The 24,621-nt window shown below is 38.1% G+C and overlaps 1 protein-coding gene across 1 annotated transcript in view; it reads left to right on the forward strand.

Annotated features, from left to right (window-relative positions):
* The window catches only part of LOC109707528 (transcription factor MUTE), a 39,288-nt gene continuing 15,145 nt past the window's right edge, over positions 479–24,621 (forward strand). The window contains exons 1-2 of the mRNA XM_020228848.1: positions 479–574; positions 2,538–2,939. Of these exons, the coding sequence (XP_020084437.1) occupies positions 479–574; positions 2,538–2,939 (498 nt within the window). The remainder of the gene's footprint in view (positions 575–2,537; positions 2,940–24,621) is intronic.

Here is a 24,621-nt window from a genome sequence, read left to right on the forward strand (position 1 = left end):
CCAATTATGATATCGATCGTCAGTTCACGCATGTTTACGTATATCCCGTCGATCATCATAAACCTAATAAATAGGGCACGCCTCTCATCTTGCGTGGCATCAATAGGACGGGCCAATGTATGTGACCAGGAATTTACAGCAGCAAAACTCCCATCACGAGGGGCGCAGCCAAGCCATTTAATGCGCTGCATGCGTTCAGAGAACGAGCGCTAGCTAGCTAGCTGCCACCTTTCCACGTACGCACGTACGTAAGTACTTAGCTAGCTACCACGCACATTATATACCCCAACGTGTGTGTGCATATATATATATATATATATATATATATATATATATATATATATATATATATATATATATATCACAGGTTCATGCATGCATGCATGCATGTATTTAAGCGCGGGAGAGCTTTATAGCGGGTGATCATCGATATCTCCCTCCCGTGTTGGCTGGCTTGGGATAAGTCCAAATCGCCAGTATGTCTCATATTGCTGTTGAGAGGAACCGGCGCAGGCAGATGAACGAGCATCTCAAAGTGCTTCGCTCTCTGACGCCATCTTTCTATATCAAAAGGGTATGCTATTCTCCATTCCGACCTTAATCCTAGTTATACAATAATACTGTTTTGTTCCATGTATATATCACGCGCACGTATCCACGTCCGATGTCGACGATTCTTGGACGCGCGTTCAAGACCGGTCCATAATGCAATTAAAAAGATCTATATATTTTCTTATTTTACATTTTTTATGCATATGTAATGTGAGATAATAAAAATAAATATTTTATCTTTCTCATTAATGTGTACAAATTATTTTTTGGACGGTATAAATAAATTATATACAGTAGAGAATATATTTTCTTAAAATATATGAACTATTAATGAAAATTTTTCTAATTTTCATTCGTATAAGAAATAAGATAATATTTTATCATAATTAATATTTTATACATAATAAATCTATATTATTATATTAATAATATTATAATTTATTAACGGTGTGCATGTCGTATTCATATCTTAATACTTTTGAAACTGTTGATTTGTTCATCCAAGTCATGTCGTGTCCCGTATCTCATATCAGTGCCCGTGATGTCTAGGTTTGATTAGATGTAGCAATATATAATAACAAACAGATTGTATAAAACAGGGAATTTGAAATGTGGCTATTTTTCAGTTTTTTTGTCCCTGTATACATGTGGTTCATTAATTTAAAACTCTTTAATTGATTTACGGACAATTGTTAAGGCATAGAATTAATTATCTCACCTTCTTTCTATGGATTATGTTTATTTACTTGCTTTAGATCATGATTATATCATTACCTTAATTATTATAATTCACTAGCCATGCACAAATTAACTACCATATATGCTGAACAGTGGAGGTCTAGTGCTGAATCAATCAAATTTTCTAATTTGGTTAATTTGTAGGCAATTTGAAGTTGCATATATATATATATATATATATATATATAGTCCGGCTACTATAGATTCTTATGAGTACGATCGTCCTCGTACTCATAAGTTGTTTTCGATGATTGTGCTTCCGAATCGACGATCCACACCGTTAAATGTTATCTAGAGCATTTAAAATGTCTAGAAATCAAATTTTATAATTTTTCGACATCATTTACCTTACGATCAAAAAGTCACAAAATTGACAATTTTTAACGACCGATATGACATATTTGCTAGTTTAACGGTGTACAAGAATCGAAATCAGTTGAATTTTGGATAGAAAATTCTAATTCTATGCACTACATAGATAAAGATCAATAACTCCGATCTTAAATTGAAAGATCTGATCGTCCATTTTTAAGACGTCGTTCGATTTTGACCGTTCATTTTATACCCGCTTGATGAATCTTCTTATGATTTCAAAAAATTACGAAATTTATTTTCTAGAAGTTTCAAATATTCTAAATCATATTTAACGGGGTAGATCGTCAATTCGGAAGCTCCATCATTAAAAACAACTTATGAGTGCGGCAACCCTAGCCTATATATATATATATATATATATATATATATATATATATATATATATATATANATATATATATATATATATATATATATATAGTGATTTTTGTTCAAAGGCAAAGACAATAAATAAGATTTTTCTAATGCATCTAGCTTTAGAATTATGTGTCCACCAAGCAGCTGCCGCACTTTCACCACTGTCTGGTTTGGCTCTTGATCAGTATATATCAACAATATATATATATATATATATATATATATATATATTGGGCCTAAATTAATCATTTGCATGATACAGACTCTAAATACAATATGAATTTAAAGCAAGAAGAAATTCTAGACTTCCATGCTAGCCCATATTTTGGGTAATTCAGTGCTTTGATATTGCTAGTTTTTGATGGACAAATATTAAACTACGGCAAGATCAAATTAAAACCACGGCCGGCAGGCATAATCTGATTTTGGACGTCCTTAAATAATAATTAATATGCTTGCGGACGTCATTTGATATATTGCGGCCTTGTTAATGCATGTTAATTTACATTGTAAAGGGCGACCAAGCATCTATAATTGGAGGAGCCATAGAGTTCATCAAGGAGTTGCATCTCGTTCTGCACTCGCTGGAGGCCAAGAAGAAAAGAAAGAGCTTAAGTCCGAGCCCTACACCAAGCCCGAGATCGCTGCTGCACTTCAATCCATCTCCGCCCATCACTAACAACTCATCACACGATTCAGAGAATATTGTGAAGCAACTCGGAGCGTGCTGCAACTCGCCGGTCGCCGATGTGGAGGCCAAGATCTCGGGCTCAAACGTGCTTTTGCGAACGCTATCAAAGCGCGTCCCTGGTCACGTCGTCAAAATAATAACTTTGCTAGAGAAGCTTGATTTCGAAATCCTTCACCTCAACATCAGTAGCATGGAGGATACTGTGCTTTACTCCTTCGTCATTAAGGTACGTACGTAACACACACACACACACACACACACACATATATATATATATATATATATATATAGGTTTATACATCTTGCATGTTTAATTTATGCATCAATATATAATGGCAATAACGTTGATGGGAGGGAGTGAACTGTCATCTAAATAACGTACGTACCTCGTTGTCACAAAAAAGTAATAAAAAAAAATAATTGCCTATATACCCGGTCCAAACTTTGAAACTATCTCATTTATTTATTTATTTTTTTCTTTTCAATATACCTCTCACATGTTCCTCGGTTATTCCAAAATATCTCTACGGTTACCATCCATTAAGTTAACTTGGGTTAAACATGAGCTAAATATTTACTACAGTTAAAGAAAATTAAAATGCCAATTTTAATTTGCCCTTAACTTAAGGACAAATAAAAAATATTTATGACGATAGAGGGGTGGGTATATTTGAAAATATCAAAAGTCAAATATTTTTTTGTGCCCCTAACTTAAGGAAAAATAAGAAAAATCAGTAATGGTGAAAGATTATATTTGAAATGCCAAAATAGTAATTTTATACAGATAACAGAGTTCATTAATAGATTTTAACTTTAGGGTGCATTTGGTTCCCACTATGAAAGATTACTAGGAATAAAAAGATATCCGTGAATTTTATTTTTATTCATTCTATTACTAAGAATGTGATGTTGCTGTGTTTGGTTAATTTGCACGGTCATATTATTTAGTCGTGTTATTTTTTTTTAGAAAAAAAGGAAGACGAAACATAGATTAGAGAGAGAAAGCATAATTAAAAAAATAGGAAAAGAAATAAAGTCAAGATTAGAGGAAGTGAGAGAGTTGAAATTTTAGAAAAAGATGGAGAGAGAGAGAGCTTAGTTTAGAGAGAGAAAAATAGTTGAAGTTTAGAAAAAAAAAAGATAAGTTTAGAGAGAGATATGAGATTATAGTGTAAAGAAAAATAATACCAACTAGCCGGCGGAAATGAGATTAGTAGTACTTTGGGATGATTCTCATTTCCAAATAAATTTAATATTATCAAATAGATTACGTGTTTAACCAAATACCGTCATATTTTTTAATTTTTAGTGGATTACTAGGAATCTTAAAAAGATGGCGCGAGCCAAACGCGCCCTTAAGGGTATATTTGAAATAGATTGGAACGTAAAAAGAATATTTACAATATTAGCCTTCTAAGATGAGTTAATTAGAAAATCAAAAACTTTTATAGTTATATAAGCAATTGCCCCATAAAAAAACAATCCTTCAAAAAAAGACATACATGATGCAAATAAGCAAGCAAGACTAACGATCGAGAGGCCTTTATTGAAATAATAAGAAATTATTAACTTTTCTGTTAAGATAAGATATTTATTATAAAGATAATAATTATTGTGCGTGTGTTGTCCAATTTATAGGTATAGGCAATTTTACAAAAGAAGTGATAATTTCAAATTTTGTAAGTTTATATAGGTAAATTTTTAACATGGTAAGAATACCAAATATGGAATGGTACTTTAATTTCAATATTTGGTTTTAAATTTTAGTTTACATCCGTGATCTATAGAGGTCTATTCATAACCATAGAATTTTTTTACTGCTATATATGAGAAGTAAAATTTTGTAGCATTTAGATAGAATCAATTAGAAAAGCGATCAAAATAATCAGAGTTCAATTCTACATTTTGCAGTAGTTGTATAGGAAAAATGTGTAAATTTATAAGAACCTATATAGAGAAACAAGTGGGAAATATATTTACAGAAACATCTACTAGGATCATTAAGGTTACGTTTGGTTCAAATATAAGAAAGAACTGTTTATTTTAGATATAGATATATGTTCAGATATAAGCAAAATGTAGAGCAATTTTGCGTTTGGATAAAAATTGGGTTGTTTCTAGGAATAAGGTAAATAGTATTTCGATAGTTAAATTGGAACAAGAGTAATAAGAGTTATAATTTTAAATTAAAATTATTTTATCTAATTAATTAACATCAAAATGTTACTAAAAATAATTTAATAAATTAAATTTATTAGCGATAGATATTGTATAAAATAATAAAATTATATTAATTAATTAATTAAATATAAAATTAAAATAACTTTTTAATTAGTTAGTAAATTATTTTACTTAGATTATTAGTAAAAATATCAATTAGATTAATAAAAATATTAATGGTTGATAAATATAAATATTAGTTTTTTAGAAAAATATATTTAATTATTAATAATTAATTAACTAATAATTATAAGAAAAAATTAATTAATTACTTTATTATTTAAGAAATGGATAATAATTTAAATTTATTAATTAAATTAATTAATAATTTAATACCATATTAAAATTGAATTTAGTTTTTAATTAACCTTGTTCCCACTTGGGAACAAGTTTGTTCTAGAAAAAAAGTGGAACACTAGTTTCAACATTATCCGAGGTTATATCAGCTCATTCCAAGGATTCAAGAATTACTCTCGGGTGCTGAAATTCTCGTTTGGGAACGAAGGGATAAACAAGAGCTTATTCCCCACTTGTTCCAGAACCAAACACGGCCTAAGGTATCGTTTGGTTCGAGAATAAGCAAAAAGTGACTATTCCAGAGATAGGTATAAATTGAGGTATAAGCGGGGATTAGATCAATTTTGCGTTTGGATGAAAATTAGATTATTTCTGGGAATAAAAAAAATAGCGTTTGGTTAGGTAAGATGGAATAAGAAAGATAGTGGGTTTTATAAATAAAAAATAATCATATTATCCTCTTATTATATTTGAATTTAAATTTTTAAAATTTTAAATATATATTTTTAAATTTAAAATTTTAACTTTGAAATTTTAAATTTTGAAATTTAAAATCTCAAATTTTAAATTCAAAATTTTAAATTTTAAATTTCAAACTTTAAATTTAAGATCAAATTTAAATTTGAAAAATATAAAATATCAAATTTTAAATTTCAAAAATTTAAAATATCAAATTTAAAATTTAAAATTTAAAATTTATAATTTAAATTTTAAACTTTAATTTTGAGATTATAAATTATAAATTATAAATTTTAAAAATTTAAAATTTTAATTTTTAAATTTTTAAAATAAGAATAGGGGTGGGAACAATTAATAAAAATAATTTATTATAATAAATGTATAAATTTTTTTAAAATTCTACTTAAACTTAAATTTAATAAAAATAATTTATTATAATATTTAAATATAAATAATATGTATTAATATAGTATAATTAATAATTTTATAATAAAAATAATGTATTATAATATATAACATATTATATTTATATAATTTAGTTTTAATTCAATTTATAATTTTAATTAAGTTTGAAATTAAGCATTGGAATAGTGCTATTCCACCAAAATGGTGGAATAGCAAATCTCTTACTATTCCAGGATAACCGGGAATAGCAAGGTTTGACCGGGATAAAATATTTCGGCCAAATTTCACCCCGTTTGGCGGAATAGCGAGGATAACTTTTATTATTCCCGCTTATCCCCCAACCAAACGGGCCTAAGAGAATTAATTTAATTAGAAGCCTAGATGTGAGAAGAATTTTATAAACCTATATAAGCAATTCACTAATTGATAAGATACACGTGTACATATATAAGATATAAGTACTTAGCTAATCTTAGGTGATTGAAGTAATAAGAGGCCATTTGGTTAGACCTAAATACTAATGTAGTGTAGTTGGAAATATATGCAATTATATTTATATATATCATATTTGGTTGTATATAGTACAAAGCATTGTAATTATAAATAATTTGTTTGGTTGCATACTGTTGAGAAATAATTTTTAAAATTTTATTATTTTATATATATATATATATGACGATGAGATTAACTCTAATAGTATTATATTACAATATATTTATATATAATATATATATATATATATATATATATATTGTTTAAAAAATAATTAAGAAGGTGAACATATTTTCAACTTAAAATTATGCTCTCCAACTCCTGCAGTTGGAACTGCGATGTGACACTCCAATAGTTCCACATCGGATGGGAATTGAGTTGTTATTGTCTTTATAAGAGACTTAAACACTAGTAATAATAACTGGACTTAAGCATATTGGGCCGGTAGTTGGGCCCAACGAGTTATTGTTGCTAGTGGGCTGGGTCGTTACATTTGGTATTAGAGCTGGTTCACCAACTGGATATGTGTGGCGAGTATCGGCTGAGCCAGGATCTGGATGACGGGCTAGCGAGATGAGTCGCACATCACCTGGTGATCTTGGGCTGTGTGTGTGATTGGACTGACGAAAACGTCAGGATCTTAACGTGGGGAGTCTGTGATACCCCAATAGTCACACATCGGATGGATTGTCAGTCTCTTTATAAGAGTCTTAGAGTACACTAGTAATAATAAGGCGGTTGGGCCCAACAAGTTATTGTTGCTAGTGGCTGGGTCGTCACATGCGACCAATTTGAGTGTAGTTCCGACTGTTGCAGTTGGGTTTCCTTCTGCAGTTTCTACAGCAGCAGTTGGAGTTAGATATATCAAACCAAATACCGAATTTATATTTGCATACAGTTATAAATGCAGTGCAGCTGGGTCATTACATGCGACCAATTTGAGTGTAGTTCCAACTGTTGCAGTTGGGTTTCCTCCTGCAATTTCTACAGCAGCAGTTGGAGTTAGATATATCAAATCAAGTACCGAATTTATATTTGCATACAGAGTTACAAATGCAGTGCAGTTGCATCTACATACAACTAAATGACCCTTAAGAGCATTATTCGAAAATAATTCTTCACAGATATGTAATTATAAATTAAGTTTATAAAAATATCTCTTTAATTGAGGTCTATTCATAATTAGCTGATTTTACTATGACATCGTAAAGCGGAAGAACCGTTCAGCAAACCAATCAGATAATGTCATAACACTACATATGTAAGAGAAAAAAAAATAGAAATATATTTAAGGAAAGAAAATGGAAAAAAGTGTGTGTGTGTGTGTGTGTGTGTATATATATATATATATATAGTTAGCTAGGCTCGTATACTATCGGTAGCACGGATGCCTCCGTGCTAGCAAGTTGTTTTCAATGATGCGGCTTTCAAATTGACGATCGGCTCCGTTAGACTTGATCTACACTATTAAAAGTATTTGGAAACTAAATTTCATAATTTTTCGAAGTCATTTACCTATCAAACGAGGAGTCTAAAAATGAACGGCTAAAAATAAAAATACCATAAAAAATAATAATAAAAGACTTGAATTGAAGATCAGAGATACTGAACTTACTCTAAATAGTGAAAAGAATTTTTTATAAAAATTCCATCAGATTTGAATTGTTTTACACTGTTAAATTCACAAACGCATCAAATCTATAATTAAAATTGTCAATTTTGAGACCTTTTGATGACGAGCAAAACGCATCAAATCAGATTTGCATATTTTTCACTTTATTTTTCTATGGTTCAAAAATAAATTATTACATCAAGTAGTAATTAGAGGATTAAAAGATTAATATATACTATTTAACTCTAATCTGCATGCCTAAATATCGTGATTACATTTTAAAATAGCGTGATATGATTAATTTAATAAATTCCACGAATATGATAGATTTAAAGAGAAATTATAAAAATACAACATGACTGTAAAGTGTATTTGAAGAGTCAAGCCTTAGTACACGCACAGGCACCAATGAGCGAGTTTGTAATAACTTGTAAAGTATTAAGGGCATATAATTATATATCAGTTTCACATAAATTTTTTTAATATAAATGAATTCTTAAAATTAGATAAAATAATAACTAAATTAACATATTTTTATATTACAACTTATATTAAACTTGATAAAAGATTAAGAGGAGACTTCTTTGAAATTTGCAATTAGGCATGTCCTTACCTACACAAACCCTTCAACATCTGTACCCATACAACAAACACGGTATATAGCGACACTTTTAAATGTTGATATAGATAAAAAAAAGTTCTACTGGCTAAATTACCGACACTTTTAAAAAGTGGTGCTATATGTAGGGTCGCTAGGTATATAGCGACAGGTAAAGAATGTCGTTATAACCTAAAAAAGTGTCACGCCCCGGGACCGGCAGAGGCCCTGCCGGTAGCGTGCTCAGACCCGCCATATGTCAACACATATAAGGCGTCTAGAATAACAGCGGATATAAAACAAGAACTATAAAAGATAGGAATGAATAACAACTAATGATATCAAAGCAAGTAAAAACAACTACTACGGCTAGCAACAAAAGAAGAAGGAAAGAACTACGCACCTAAAGTAAAATGTAAAATAATACAATATACAACTCCACAAGACACAAAATGGGATGGTCTCTAATACACTGGTACAACTCTCAACCTCTCCAAAAAGAAACAATGAGAAGTATACCACCTATCGACGCGTCCTCAAAAGCAAGCTAGCTCGAGGCGATTCATTTTCCACGGTCCCTAGCCTCTCCAGGCGTGGAAGGCTCTGAAAACATCAAGAAAAAAAAGGCGTGAGAACTATAATTTATAGTTCCCAGTGGGCAATTACTGATCTCAAAACTAGGCCCCAAAAGAAAAGGGTAAGTACGGAAACAACGATAATAATAAACTGTAAATGTAAAAGCAAGTAATGTTTGCTAAATTTACTATACCATATACCATAAAATATTAATGTATTGTACATGTATTCTATTAAGAGGTAGTATGTCCAATGCATGACTACTATATCCCAACATGGCAAACAAGTAAGTATCATGATCCAATATGTCGATACATGATGAATATGCTCTATCATGGCAACCAAGTATACTATGATGCAACAAGTAAACTATCACGTATACTGCATGTCTCAATACTTTGCTATAAGCATGTCAAAGTAATCCAACTACTAAGCTATCAAGTAGTGATTGTCAATTCCCGGTTCAATGTCATTATTTAATCATGTTCTAGGACCTACATAGTTGTAGTCCAGCTTGTGCCACCTAAGTGTCGATGGTAGCTCCAGCATTCCCATTCTAGAAATGAGTCTATCCCTCCTGACCCTGTAGATTTCTCGATACCGCACGAGCGAGCATAAGTCGCGTAGACTAACTCCGGAGTGCCGGCTTGTAGGGAGCGACCCTCACAAGCATATGCGAATGAGCACAAATGGCAAGCAAGCGTAGTCAATGTCTCAAGTGTCCAATCCTCATGTCTCTAACATGGTCAAAGCTACTAGAATCCCAAAGATCTAGTTCGATATCTCAAGGTGATGTTCCAACACTCGCTATGCTTAGTGCCTCTTTATGACACTTAAGCTTGTTATAAGTTAAACATATTTTCATATTCTATATTCTATTCATAACATTAGTACTAGGTTCTCATTTAACCCGAGCTCAATGCCCCTTTATGATATTAGTCAAATCATTCTCAAGTGGTACAAGTCCCCAAGCCTCTTAAGGCTTACCAAAGTCCCTTATGTCTCAATTTGGTATATGTTTAAATGCATGAAGTAATGCTCAATTTCGTTGGAAGAAACATAGTCCCGAGTCCAATCATAAGAATGCCCAATGCTAGTGCAAGCTTCACATGCAACTCTCTCTCTACTATATAGAGGTCCGAAATTCATTATACATGACATAGGGATGTTAAGCCTTCTAAAATTCACAATAAATATATTTAACATGAAAATGCATGAATTTTCACTTTACGATACTCAAATCATCACAAATGAGAATTTCTCATTGTGTAGTTAGGTCAAACCCACCGAAAAATCGAAACCTTCGTTTCGCCGGACGAATTGGTCCACCACTCTCCTAGCACCCTAAAGGTAAGGAAAAGAGAGTTATCCAATCGAAACGAACATCGGGAAGCTCAAACATTAACCATTTCAAGAATAGGACAAAACTCATCTCAAGAGTAGAAATCTCTCCTCTAGAACCCTTCCAATCCAACCTAGAGGAAGGTTCTAATCCAAGAGATTGAGCTCCAAAAGCGCTAAATCGAAAATGCCCAAAATCAACCCTATGTTCTCATTCTAGGGTTTCATCTCAAAGAAACCATCAAAGACCAAAACTAGAGGAAATCATCTTGCTACAAACTTCTTAGAAGCTTCAATCCAAGCTCAAAGTCGTCAAACTTTAAAGATCTTCCCTCAACCAAGCTTCAAATCCAAGCTTCAAGCTTCAACCATGGTGGAAAATGCACCAAAAGGGAAAAAGGGAGATTAATCCTCCAAAATCCAAGCTAAAAGGGAGATCAAATCCAAGTGGAAGGGTGGAGAGGGTTCCCTTAACTTTCTCCCTACTGTGGCAAGCTCAAAGAAGAGCCCTAGGGGCGTGGGTGCTGTAATAGAGTTGTTACAAAAGCAAAAACACCCCTGTAGTTCGCCCAAATCAGAATCTGTCACTGCGTACCGGTACACGGGCCCCCGTACCGGTACACATCCCACGAAAATGCAAAACCCGAGCCTCGGGCTGGCCCAAAAACTGCCTGTGTACCTGTACACAGGCCCGCGTACCGGTACAGCCATCACCATGTACCGGTACAGCCATCAACACTGTACCGGTACAAGGCCATCCTTGTACCGGTACAAGACCAACCTTGTTCCGGTACAAGCTCTGCTGCAGGCTACCCGAGAGCTGACCAAAAATTTAACTTTTTGGATTTTGGTGCAAAGCTTCCGACCTCAATTCTCGGGATACGAGCCATAGGTCGGAGCACTGTCAACGACCTACCAAAAAGTCAAGAAAAGCTCAGAACACAACTAATTACTCGAACCTCGCAATTTGCAAAGGACCAGTGTGTTACATTGATCCCTCCTAAAAAGGAGTTTCGTCCGCGAAACTCAAAAGTAAAGTACCTCAAGCCTCCATCTGCAAAAGATGGTGGTAGCGCTTCCGCAGTTGGCTCTCTAACTCCCAAGTGGCCTCGCGCTCGTTGTGGTTGCTCCAAAGCACCTTCACGTAGAGAATTTCACGGTTCCGCAATCTCTTTACTCGCGAGCCAAAATCCTTAAAGATTGCTCTTCAAAGCTCAAATCATCCCTCAGCTCCAAAGGTGTAGTGTCCAACACGTGAGCCCGATCATGGATGTACTTCCGAAGGATCGATACATGAAACACATTGTGTACACTCGATAGGTTCGGTGGTAGGGCAAGTCTATACGCTACCGGGCCTACATTCCAATGTATTGGGGGCTCAATTTACCCCGGATCCCAAATCTTCTAACCACTTTGATTGGCGAGACTTTCAAGAAGACATGATCTCCAATGTGGAACTCCAAGTTTCGTCGACGCCTATCGGCATAACTCCTTTGCCTACTCTGGGCTGTCAACAATCGCTTCCGAGCAATGCGAACCTTGTCCTCTGCTTCATGAAGTACATCTAGGCCTAACGCCAATCTCTCGCCAACTTCACTCCAATGAAGTGGCGATCTGCATTTCCGTTCATAGAGTGCCTCGAAAGGTACCATCTTGATGCTTGCTTGATAACTGTTGTTATAAGCAAACTCTGCCATCGGTAGATGCTGCGACCATCCTCCCTAGAAGTCAATCACATAGGCTCGAAGCATATTCTCAAGAGTCTGTATAGTGCGCTCTGACTGCCCGTCACTCTGAGGGTGAAAAGCTGTACTGAAGTCTAAGCGCGTACCCAAAGCATCCTGTAAGCTCCTCCAAAAATGAGATACAAATCGGGGGTCTCGATCTGATACTAAAGAAGTAGGTACCCCGTGCAATCGCACAACCTCATCCAAGTAAACCTGTGCGAGTCTCTCACCAGTCCAAGTAGTGTGGATAGGTATGAAATGTGCCGATTTCGTCAATCTATCCACGATCACCCAAATAGCGTCATGCCCGGCCTGCGAGCGGCGCAATCCCATCACGAAATCTATGGTGATCTTCTCCCACTTCCACACTGGAATCGGTAGGCTCTGCAATTTTTCCACGGGAACTCGGTGTTCAGGTTTCACCTGTTGGCAAGTTAGACATCTAGCAACAAACTCACCAACATCTTTCTTCATTCCGGGCCACCAATAAAGCAACTTTAAGTATTTGTACATTTTGGTGCCTCCCGGATGTATAGCATACGGTGCTCAGTGTGCCTCTTGAAGAATTTCTTCTCTAAGTGCCGATTCCGCTGGTATACAGATCCATCCACGGAAATGCATCAATCTAACACCGTCCACAGAAAAGTCACCAGTGCAACCATCAATCATCTTAGCTCGAATCGCTTGCAACTCCACATCAGAGACTTGCTTTTCTTTAATCCTTTCCACAAGTGTAAGTTGCACCACCAAAGTCATCAGTCTCAAAGGTGTATCAGGGGCCACCACCTCCAACTCCAACCGCTTCATCTGCTTGATCAACGGCGGTTGAGTAACCACAAACATCGCTAAGTTTTCTGTCAATTTTCTACTTAGCGCATCCGCCACCACGTTAGCCTTGCCCGGGTGGTAGAGAATTGTCAAATTATAATCCTTGAGGAGCTCCAACTATCTGTGCTGCCTCAAGTTCAACTCCTTCTGAGTGAACAAATACTTTAAGCTTTTGTGATCCGTATATAGTTCGCATTGCTCGCTGTACAAGTAATGGCGCCATAGCTTCAATGCAAAGACCACGGCCGCCAATTCCAAGTCGTGAGTAGGGTAATTCCTTTCATAATCCTTTAACTGGCAAGATGCATGCGCGATCACTTTCCCGTCCTGCATCAAGACACAATCCAATCCATTAAAGGAAGCATCATTATAAACCACGTACCCTGCTCCAGCAACTGGTAAGGTCAGGATCGGGGCGGTCGTCAATCTCTGCTTCACCTCTTGGAAGCTCCTTTCACACGCATCATTCCAAATAAACTTTGTGCCTTTATGCGTGAGCCTCGTGAGGGGAGTAGACAACCTCGCAAATCCCTCAACAATCCGTCGGTAGTAGCCAGCCAAACAAAGAAAACTCCGAATCTCAGTGACACTCGTCGGCCTCGGCCAATCCTTGATTACTTCAATCTTCCTAGGATCCACAGCTATACCTGATCCTGAAATCAAATGGCCCAAAAACGCCACCTCTCTAAGCTAAAACTCACACTTTTTCAACTTGGTATAGAGCTTTCTTTCCCAAAGCACTTGTAATACAAGTCTCAAGTGTTCCTCGTGATCCGCATCGCTTCGGGAATAAATCAAAATGTCATTGATGAACACCACGACAAACCTGTCCAAATAAGGCTTGAAAACACGGTTTATTAGATCTATAAAGGCTGCCGGGGCATTAGTAAACCCGAATGGCATAACAGTAAACTCATAATGTCCATACAGTGTTCTTAAAGCCGTCTTCGACACATCCTCAGGCTTGATCTTCAACTGGTGATATCCCGACTGCAGGTCGATCTTGGAATATACACTAGATCCCCGTAGTTGATCAAATAGATCATCAATCCTCGGTAATGGATACTTATTCTTGATCGTGACTTTATTAAGTTCACGATAGTCCACGCACAAGCGAAGTGATCCATCATTCTTCTTGACGAATAGGACCGGTGGTCGCACAAAACCCTTGTCCAGAAGATCCTGCAGCTGTGCCTTCAGCTCCTTCAATTCTGCTGGTGCCATCCTATAGGGCGCCTTTGAGATTGGAGTAGTCCCGGGGATGAGATCTACCACAAACTCAATCTCCCTATCAGGTGGCATGCCTAGTAGCTCCGTTAGAAACACATCTCCAAACTCCCGTACTATGGGGATATCCTCAATCCTAGGGGCGTCAACGCCACCCCGCAACACAACAGTAGCCAAGTAGGCTACACAGCCTCTGCTAATCAGGAGCTAATCGTCATTGCAAATAGCGAACTCTGGCATTCTCGGTACACAACCTCCGCCTGCCCCGGTTCTCTAAATGTCACCGTTCGATTCTTGCAAACGATGGTGGCAAAGTACTTGGTCAACCAATCCATGCCCAAAACAACATCAAACTCCCCGAGTTTATGCAAAGCTAGCAAGTCCACGGGCATGATCTAATCTCCAACCCGAACAGGGCAATTGGGGTAAAACTCTCGAATATCCAAAGAGTGGTCGGATACAATAACTCATCCCGGATGCAACAAAGATGTAAAAGGGATGTCATGCAACTCGGCAAACAGCCGGTCTATGAATGAATGCGATGCACCGGTATCAAACAATGCTCGAACTCGAATACCATAAAGTAAAATGATACCTGTGACCACATTCTCGGCTGCTGCCGCCTCCTCAGTCTGGGCCGCATACATGCGCCCGCTCGGGGCCTGTCGTGACCCCTCCGCCTGTCGCTGAACTGGTGGCCGCCTGGCCTGATGGTGCGCAGAAAGTGGCCCCTAGCCAGGACCCGGTAGAGCTGGTGCAGATGTCGAAGATGGCGCTAGAGTGGCCCTCCTGGCCACACAGGTAGCACATGCCCCGACTGCGCGCACACTGCCATAGTAAATGGGGACCACCGCAGATCACGCAGCGCGGAGCCTGGCGTCGATCAGGTCTTCCTCGCTGAGTAGGCTGGCCACGTCCTCGCGTCTGGCCCCGGTGTCTCGGATGTCTCGGCGGCCTTCCAGAGTGCGTCTGGCTCGCACCCTCAGCCATGGGACTTTTGCCCTTGCCCTTGTCTAGGGCCTCTCGCCGCTCCTGCAGATCTGCCGCGCCGCTCTCCACAATGAGCGCGCGGTTCACAACCTCCCAGTAGGTTTGGAGGTTGGAAGACTGAACAAATCGAAAGATCGAAGGCCGTAGTCCCCGCTCAAAAATGCGGGCCTTGTCCTCGTCATCCCGAACAACGAACGGCACACAATGAAGAAGCCGAGAGAACTCTTTCTCGTACTCAGCCACCGTCCTATCTCCCTGGCGTAGATTGCGTAGATCCTGCTCTATCTTCCTCTTGACACTGTCAGGGAAGTAATGCTCCAGTAGGAGTTCCTTGAACCTCTTCCATGTGATCGCTGTCAGATCCGTACGGGGGTTGTCCTGGATGTCCAACCACCATCGGTAGGCCTCGCCGTCAAGGTGATGTGTGGCGAGCCACACTCGATCCCTCTCCTCAACAAAGGTGTCCCGAAACAGCTTCTCCATATGGATAACCCATTTCTCCACGATCCAATGGTCCACGTTCTCCCCGTCGAAGTTCCGTGGACTACATCTCCTGAACTCACTGAGACGCTCCATCAGTCGATCCCGCTCTGCTCCCTCAACCATCATGGGAAAAACCTCCCCCGCTACAGGTGCTCGTGCTGGTGGTGCCGCGATGTCCTCCTCCTGAGGTGCCGCCGCTGGTGCCGTCCTAGACGCGTCGAGGCAGGGGACGACACCGTGAGCGCAACCACCTCCACTGGTGCGGGTGGTGTAGGGATTTGAGTCTCCCTGGCAGCCGCCTGCTGTAGCAAAAGGTCCTCCAAGCGCTTCATTCGTGCCTCCTGCAGAAGCTTCGTGTCCGCCTATCGCGTCACCAAATCAGTGAGGGCTGCCAACTGGCCCCTTAACTCACGGACCTCACCGGATCCGGAGGTAGCGAAGGTCTCGACCTCCTCCAAGTGTGCCACATTATCCGCTCCCGCAAACTGAGAGCGTGTGATCGGCATCGACACTACAACATTATAAAATCGCAAGTTAGTAAAACGCACACTATCGCATCCCCGCTCAAGTAGATAAAACCCAAATCTTGCGAAAGTAAGAAAGTGCTCTTCACTACTAACTTCCGATGTTACGTTGTCGGCAGCCAATGTAACCCTCCGCGAAGTTAGAAGCCATACACTCCGATCAAACTCTAACTTTTTAGAGTTGTCATAAAATCCAATCACAATACTTTCGCTCAAAAGTCAAATAGACCTCGTCTCTCACGAGCCTATTTCCTATAGTCCAACCGGCCTAAGGTTTGCTGGGTCCACTAAGACTCAATCCTAGACTCTGATACCAAATAAATCTGTCACGCCTCGGGACCGGCAGAGGCCCTCCCGGTAGCGCGCCCAGACCCGCCATATATCAACACATATAAGGCATTTAGAATAACGGCGGAAATAAAGCAAGAACTATAAAAGATAGGAATGAATAACAACTAATGATATCAGAGCAAGTAACAACAACTACTACGGCTAGCAACAAAAGAAGAAGGAAAGAACTACGCAACTAAAGTAAAATGTAAAATAATACAATATCCAACTCCGCAATACACAAAATGGGGTGGTCTCTAATTCACTGGTACAACTCTCAACCTCTCCAAAAAGAAACAACGAGAGGTATACCACCTATCGACGCGTCATCGAAAGCAAGCTAACTTGAGGCGATTCCCTTTCCACGGTTCCTAGCCTCTCCCGGCGTGGAAGGCTCTGAAAACATTAAGAAAAAGAGGGCGTGAGAACTATAATTTATAGTTCCCAGTGGGCAATTACTGACCTTAGCTCAATGCACCACTAGGCCCCAAAAGAAAAGGGTAAGTACGGAAACAACGATAATAATAAACTATAAATGTAAAAGCAAGTAATGTTTGCTAAATTTACTATGCCATATACCATAAAATATCAATATATTGTACATGTATTCTATTAAGAGGTAGTATGTCCAATGCATGACTACTATATCCCAACATGGCAAACAAGTATCATGATCCAATATGTCGATACATGATGAATATGCTCTATCATGACAACCAAGTATACTGTGATGCAATAAGTAAACTATCACGTATACTACATGTCTCAACACTATGCTATAAGCATGTCAAAGTAATCCAACTACTAAGCTATCAAGTAGTGATTGTCAATTCCCGATTCAATGTCATTGTTTAATCATGTTCTAGGACCTACATAGTTGTAGTCCAGCTTGTGCCACCTAAGTGTTGGTGGTAGCTCCAGCATTCCCACTCTAGAAATGAGTCTATCCTTCCCGACCCCGTAGGTTTCTCGATACCGCACGAGCGAGCATAAGTCGCGTAGGCTAACTCCGGAGTGCCGGCTTGTAGGGAGCGACCCTCACAAGCATGTGCGAATGAGCACAAATGGCAAGCAAGCGTAGTCAATGTCTCAAGTGTCCAATCCTTATATCTCTAACATGGTCAAAGCTACTAGCATCCCAAAGATCTAGTTCGATGTCTCAAGGTGATGTTCCAACACTCTCTATGCTTAGTGCCTCTTTATGACACTTAAGCTTGTTATAAGTTAAACACATTTCATATTCTATATTCTATTCATGACATTAGTACTAGGTTCTCATTTAACCCGAGCTCAATGCCCCTTTATGATATTATCCCAATCATTCTCAAGTGGTACAAGTCCCCAAACCTCTTAAGGCTTACTAAAGTTCCGTATGTCTCAATTTGGTATAGGTTTAAATGCATGAAGTAATGCTCAATTTCGTTGTAAGAAACATGGTCCCGAGTCCAATCATAAGAATGCCCAATGCTAGTGCAAGCTTCACATGCAACTCTCTCTCTACTATATAGAGGTCCGAAATTCATTATACATGACATAGGGATGTTAAGCCTTCTAAAATTCACAATAAATACATTTAACATGAAAATGCATGAATTTTCACTTTACGATACTCAAATCATCACAAATAAAAATTTCTCATTGTGTGGCTAGGTCAAACCCACCGAAAAATCGAAACCTTCGTTTCGCCGGACGAAGTGGTCCACCACTCTCCTAGCACCCTAAAGGTAAGGAAAAGAGAGTTACCCAATCGAAACGAACATCGGGAAGCTCAAACATTAACCATCTTAAGAATAGGACAAAACTCATCTCAAGAGTAGAAATCTCTCCTCAAGCTCCAAAAGAGAGTTAGAACCTTTCCAATCTAACCTAGAGGAAGGTTCTAATCCAAGAGATTGAGCTCCAAAAGTCCTAAATCGAAAATGCCCAAAATCAACCCTAGATTCTCATTCTAGGGTTTCATCTCAAAGAAAGCTTTAAAATCCAAAACTAGAGGAAAGGATCTTGCTACAAACCTCTTAGAAGTTTCAATCAAAGCTCAAAGTCGTCAAACTTTAAAGATCTTCCCTCAACCAAGCTTCAAATCCAAGCTTCAAGCTTCAACCATGGTCGAAAATGCACCAAAAGGGAAAAAGGGAGATTAATCCTCCAAAATCCAAGCTAAAAGAGTGATCAAATCCAAGTGGAAGGGTGGAAAGGGTCCCCTTACCTTTCTCCCTGCTGTGGTAAGCTCAAAGAAGAGCCCTAGGGACGTGGGTGCTGTTATAGAGTTGCTACAATAACAAAAACACCCCTGCAGTTCGCCCAGATCAGAATCTGTCACTGCATACCGGTACACGGGCCCCCGTACCGGTACACATCCCACGAAAATGCCAAACCCGAGCCTCGGGTTGGCCCAAAAACTGCCTGTGTACCGGTACAGGGGCCCGCGTACCGGTACAGCCATCACCACGTATCGGTACAGCCATCAACCCAGTACCGATACACAGCCCACTGAAAGCTACCCGAGAGGTGACAAAAATTCGACTTTTTGGATTTTGGTGCAAAGCTTCCAACCTCAATTCTCGGGATATGAGCCATAGGTCGGAACACTGTCAACGACCCACCAGAAAGTCTGAAATAGTTCAGAACACAACCAATCACTCGAACCTCGCAATTTGCAAAGGTTCAGTGTGTTACAAAAAGTGCTACTAATTTAGCAACACTTATTTAAGCATCTAGCAATCGTCGGAACTCTACTTCGTTGGCTGCGGTGACGGAGGAGGATGAGACGGAAGGGCCCTTCGTCTAGGATTTCAGTAGATTAAGGGGAGAAGGGGAGATGGTAATCGATTTTTTCCTTTTTTTTTTCCTTTCTGTTTGGAATCGGGCCAAATGGGCTGGGTTGGGTGGGTTGAGTATAGTAACATTTTATTTTTTATTGGATTCGGCTTTATATTTAGGGATTAGTAGATCTTTTTTAAAATTTTGACATAAATGGAACACTTAGACAAAAGTGTCCCAAACATGTGTCCCTATAACCTAATTTTGTTATAGTGTACCTAATAAGTGGCAATGTCTATATAAAGTGTATTTAGAACTAGGCTGGAATACTATTTCAATAGCACCAAGCTATTGATGCTATTAGTTTCTTAGCCATTGGATTGAGAAATGTGTGATTAGGATGATGTTGGTCCCTTAGGGTTGAGTGAGTGGTTAGTTGAATAGTATAATCTGACATGTAAAAATAATCAAAGGGTTAAGGCTTAGTTTGGCATTGAGATCTATCTAACACTATTAGGTAAAATAGAATTGAGAAAAAAGTATATAGGAATATACTTCTGCATTCTCCAGTCAGATCACAGAAAATATATCGTAACTGACTCATCGCGATATGCGGAACACAATATTACGTACGGAAACAAACATATATTTTTCCAACATACTTTCTCGCAGCACGTAACGCAATCTCCCCGCAATCCCAAACGAAGCCTAAATCTAGTGGTGGAAAACTCGATAGCACCAAATCCTTGATGCTATCGATAGTATTCCAGCGGGATTATATATATCTATATCTATATACATATATGAAAAGAGTCTTTATTGCCATGTGTCAATCTCACCTCAATTTTCCTCCCCTCTCTCACATTCTTACAAATGAAAATTATTGCCTACACCAAATTTGTTAGTATATTACACGAAGCAAACAATTTTTTTAATAATAAATATAGCGAAATCAAAGTTAACCTGAAATATGCAATGTCTGGTATATATAGTCTATGTATAAAAGAAATACCGAGTTTGAATTTTTATAATAGATTTTAGGAATACAGTATATAAGATAAGATACATTTATACATAATAAGCGGCATACATATATATATATATATATATATATATATATATATAGAGAGAGAGAGAGAGAGAGAGAGAGAGAGAGAGAGAGCAAGACTACTGTGCTCTTAGGAGCATGGAGGCCTCCGTGCTCCTGAGCCATTTTTGATGATGAAATTTACGAATCGATGATCGGCTCCGTTAGACTTGATCTAGCGTATTTGAAGTTTCTAGAAAATAATTTTTGTGATTTTTCAATATTATTTACATAGCAATCGAAAGGATTCAAAATTAATAATTTTTCACGGCTGAAAATAAAATCCTATAAAAAGTGGTGATATAGCACTAAAATTTTGAATCAGAAATATTGAACTTGTTGTAGATAGTATAAAGAATTTTTTATCAAAATTTCATCTGATTTGAATACTTCTATACCGTTAAACTTGAAAACGGCAGATATCAACCATTAAAAATTATTAATTTTGAATCCTTTCAATCACTAGGTAAATGATGTAAAAAAATAGCAAAAATTATTTTCTAAAAACTTCAAATATACTAGATCAAGTCTAACGGAGCCAATCGTTGATTCGAAAATTCCATCATCGAAAACGGCTCAGGAGCATGGAGGCCTCCGTGCTCCTGAGAGCACAGCAGCACAGCTCTATATATATATATAGAACTAGGCTGGAATAGCACCAATAACTTGGTGCTATTAAGTTTTCTGCTGTTATATATTAAAAGATGTATGGCTAGGATGATATGGGCCCCCTAGGATTGAGTGGGTGTTCAGTTGAATGGTATAATCGAATGGATGAAAATGATAAAGGAGTTAAATCTAACGGGAGAAAACTTGATAGCACCAAATGCTTCGTATTATCAATAGTATCACAGCCAGGATCTTTCTCTCTCGTCTCTCTCTCTCTCTCTCTCTCTCTCTTCTATCTTATAGTTACTATATTAGCTTGGCTGGTAAATTACTGATCGGTAGCACGGAACCCTCCGTTGCATCAAGTTGTTTTCAATAATGCGGCTTCCAAATCGACATCAGTGTCAGTTGTTTATACTTTATTTTTTAATAAATCTAATTAATATTGAAAGTATTTGAAACAAATTAATTTCAAAGTAATTTTTTCGACGATCATTTACCTAGCAAACGAGCTGCGTCTAAAATAAACGATTGAAAAATAAAAAATCTCATAAAAACTGCAATGGATGCAAAACTTAATTTAAGATTAGAGTACTCATCTTATTCGATATAGTGAAAAGAATTTTTTTTAAATAAAGTTTCTCAGATTTTGGATTATTTTTCAACTGTTAAATTAACAAACACATAACATCGACACATAAAATTGTAATTTTAGACCACCTCTCTCTCTCTCTCGCTCTCTCCTCGCTCCTCTCTTCTCCTCTATATCATATATATAATATATATATAATAATATATATAGAGGGATAATCGTACTATGTCACGACCCCCCGCCCCGACGAGCCGCTACCGACTTTTGGCACGGTTCGGGCGCGCGGCGATACGGGAACGCCCGAAACGGATAGAGTCTCCCCTGTCCGCCCAAGGCTCAAACTGACGAGATTGTGTATAACAATTTCCAGGAAAACCACTTGATAGCATACACAATCATACAACAACGACTAAAGCACAAACAGTGCACTGAACAAACACAAGAGCAAGCTGTCACAAGTAGTAGGCATACATAGTGAAAAACAAAAGAGAAGTACTTACTATTCTATTCACAACATCATTGTCATACTGACATTATTACAACTTGCCCATCTCTTTTCCAAAATATGAAATATAAGCTTACATTCTTCAGATACATTATTTACATTTATCTCAAAATACCTCAATCCTAGTACATCATCTATCTCTCAATACATTATAGGGTAACTCTAATGCAAAATAGGAAAGTAAACTACCAACTAGAACTAGCTTGAGCTGTACTGCTACCAAAATCACACGGTGGTGAGAACTATTATAAATATAGCTTCCCGTGGCGTTAGGCCGCCGACTCCGCCGTCTTCCTAGGTCGTGCAAGTTGCCACAGATAGATAGCATAGAAGATTATACGAAATAACTGCCTAACTATAATCTACTATGCCATCAAAGGAAGGTCAGTGCAATGGATTATCATCTAGCCCAACAATCTACTTATCATGCGCTAAATATGCTCAAACAGTTGAAATCGTACAACTCATAACATAGCTTAATGACCATGCACTATGTCTAACATGGTATGAATAGCATCCACTTATGCCCCCTATTCCGTTATTGCCAATCCACTAGGCTACTTTGCCTAAGCATGCTCAATTTAAGTAGGCTGAAAAGACCTACCTCATTCTTGTTATTCGATTCATGCTCTTAAGCGCGTCGCTGAGCAAAGAGCTTACCCCGTCCTCGCCGACTCACATACTCAAGTTTTGACTCAATCTCGAAGTCCTAGGCAAAAAGCACCCCACAAAATCCTTGCCGACTCACAATCTCAAAATCCTAGGCCAAAGGCTACCCCGCACTTTGCCCGACTCACATTCTCGACCTACTAGGTACAGGCGTACTTCACTCAATCTCATAGGGGAGGATATAATATATCATGAATGATGAGCAATAAGTAAGGCCCTACTATGAACACTAGTAAGCCTACTATGAACAAACAACAACAACTGTGGAAGTAAGCTATCTGAACAACAATAATGAGTACGACTCAATTATGGTAAGCCCAATCTCCAAGTGAACACGAGCGTTCACAAGCAGCCGCTCACATGTTCACCTCCGAGGGCATGCCTAGCCCTGGAATCCGCAGTACTGCCGCGGGATAACAAAGCCGGCCCTATCGAGCCAGCCAAGCGGTGCCTGCCTCTCTAGTGGACCAACTCCGGAGCCGCACACTGAGAGAGAGCGACCCACCAAGCGCAGACAGACACTGTGAGCGATATGATCAAACTCTACGCAGCATCAACAACCTACCCTTAAGCGGTAATCTTCATCATGGAATCAAGGTATTCTTGCTACCCCATCTCATATTTGCTTCAACATACACTAATGTGTCTCATTCAAGGTCATCACAATCATATTGCCCACTCATTCATAGTTTTCCTAACTAGATGCCATCGTCATTTTGACTTATTAGTTCAACAGCTAGTTTACATCTATTAATTCTTTGCCCACCATAAGCATTAATCATTCTCATATAGGGTCTAGCGTTCTCATGCATACTAGATCATGATCGACATCATCAAGATGTTATAGCTTCTAACATGCAATATAAGCAAAAACCATATTCATTAGCCACCTATATGCAATAAATACAATATGCCCCCCAACTTGATCGATTAATGTATACAATAAAGCTTTAATCCACATTAATCATCTTCCCTTATAGGCTTTCACCACACTAAGCTCCCAATCTCATGCATACTAGCGAACAAGTTTATTACATCAGTAACATACACTCCCACTAGACATGCGCCCAATGACATGTAACAATTGTAAACTAGCTTACCCTATATGCAAATATCACCAAGTATCCAACTTGAATCAATGCTTAACTAGAGTTTTCTAGTACAACAACCAAATCCATTTACTAGTTCAATCATATGTGTTTTTAGCGATGAGACTTCCATGCCACTTGTAAACTATGTCCTTTTAAAATACACACTCGGTTCTTCTTTAATTTAGCATCATAGCGTTTACCACTGCTCATCTCATAATCCTATGTCCATTACATCAGTATATCCATATCATAATACTATATTGATCGATACTCATCAAGGATTAGGAATGCATGTATTGTAATCCTATAATAGCCATACCAACATACAATATGCTTAATACAAATTATACAGTACTAAGACATAGGAGAAGCTCAGTTGCTGCTGGGATGGACACCCCCACCTTTACCAGCGTTCGATTTGCTCCGTCGTCACTTGCCAATCGGCCTCCCGCGGCCGCCGCCGCTCGGTTGACCCAATCGCGCGCG

Source organism: Ananas comosus, linkage group 3, assembly GCF_001540865.1.
Source record: "Ananas comosus cultivar F153 linkage group 3, ASM154086v1, whole genome shotgun sequence".
Taxonomy (NCBI): Eukaryota; Viridiplantae; Streptophyta; class Magnoliopsida; order Poales; family Bromeliaceae; genus Ananas; species Ananas comosus.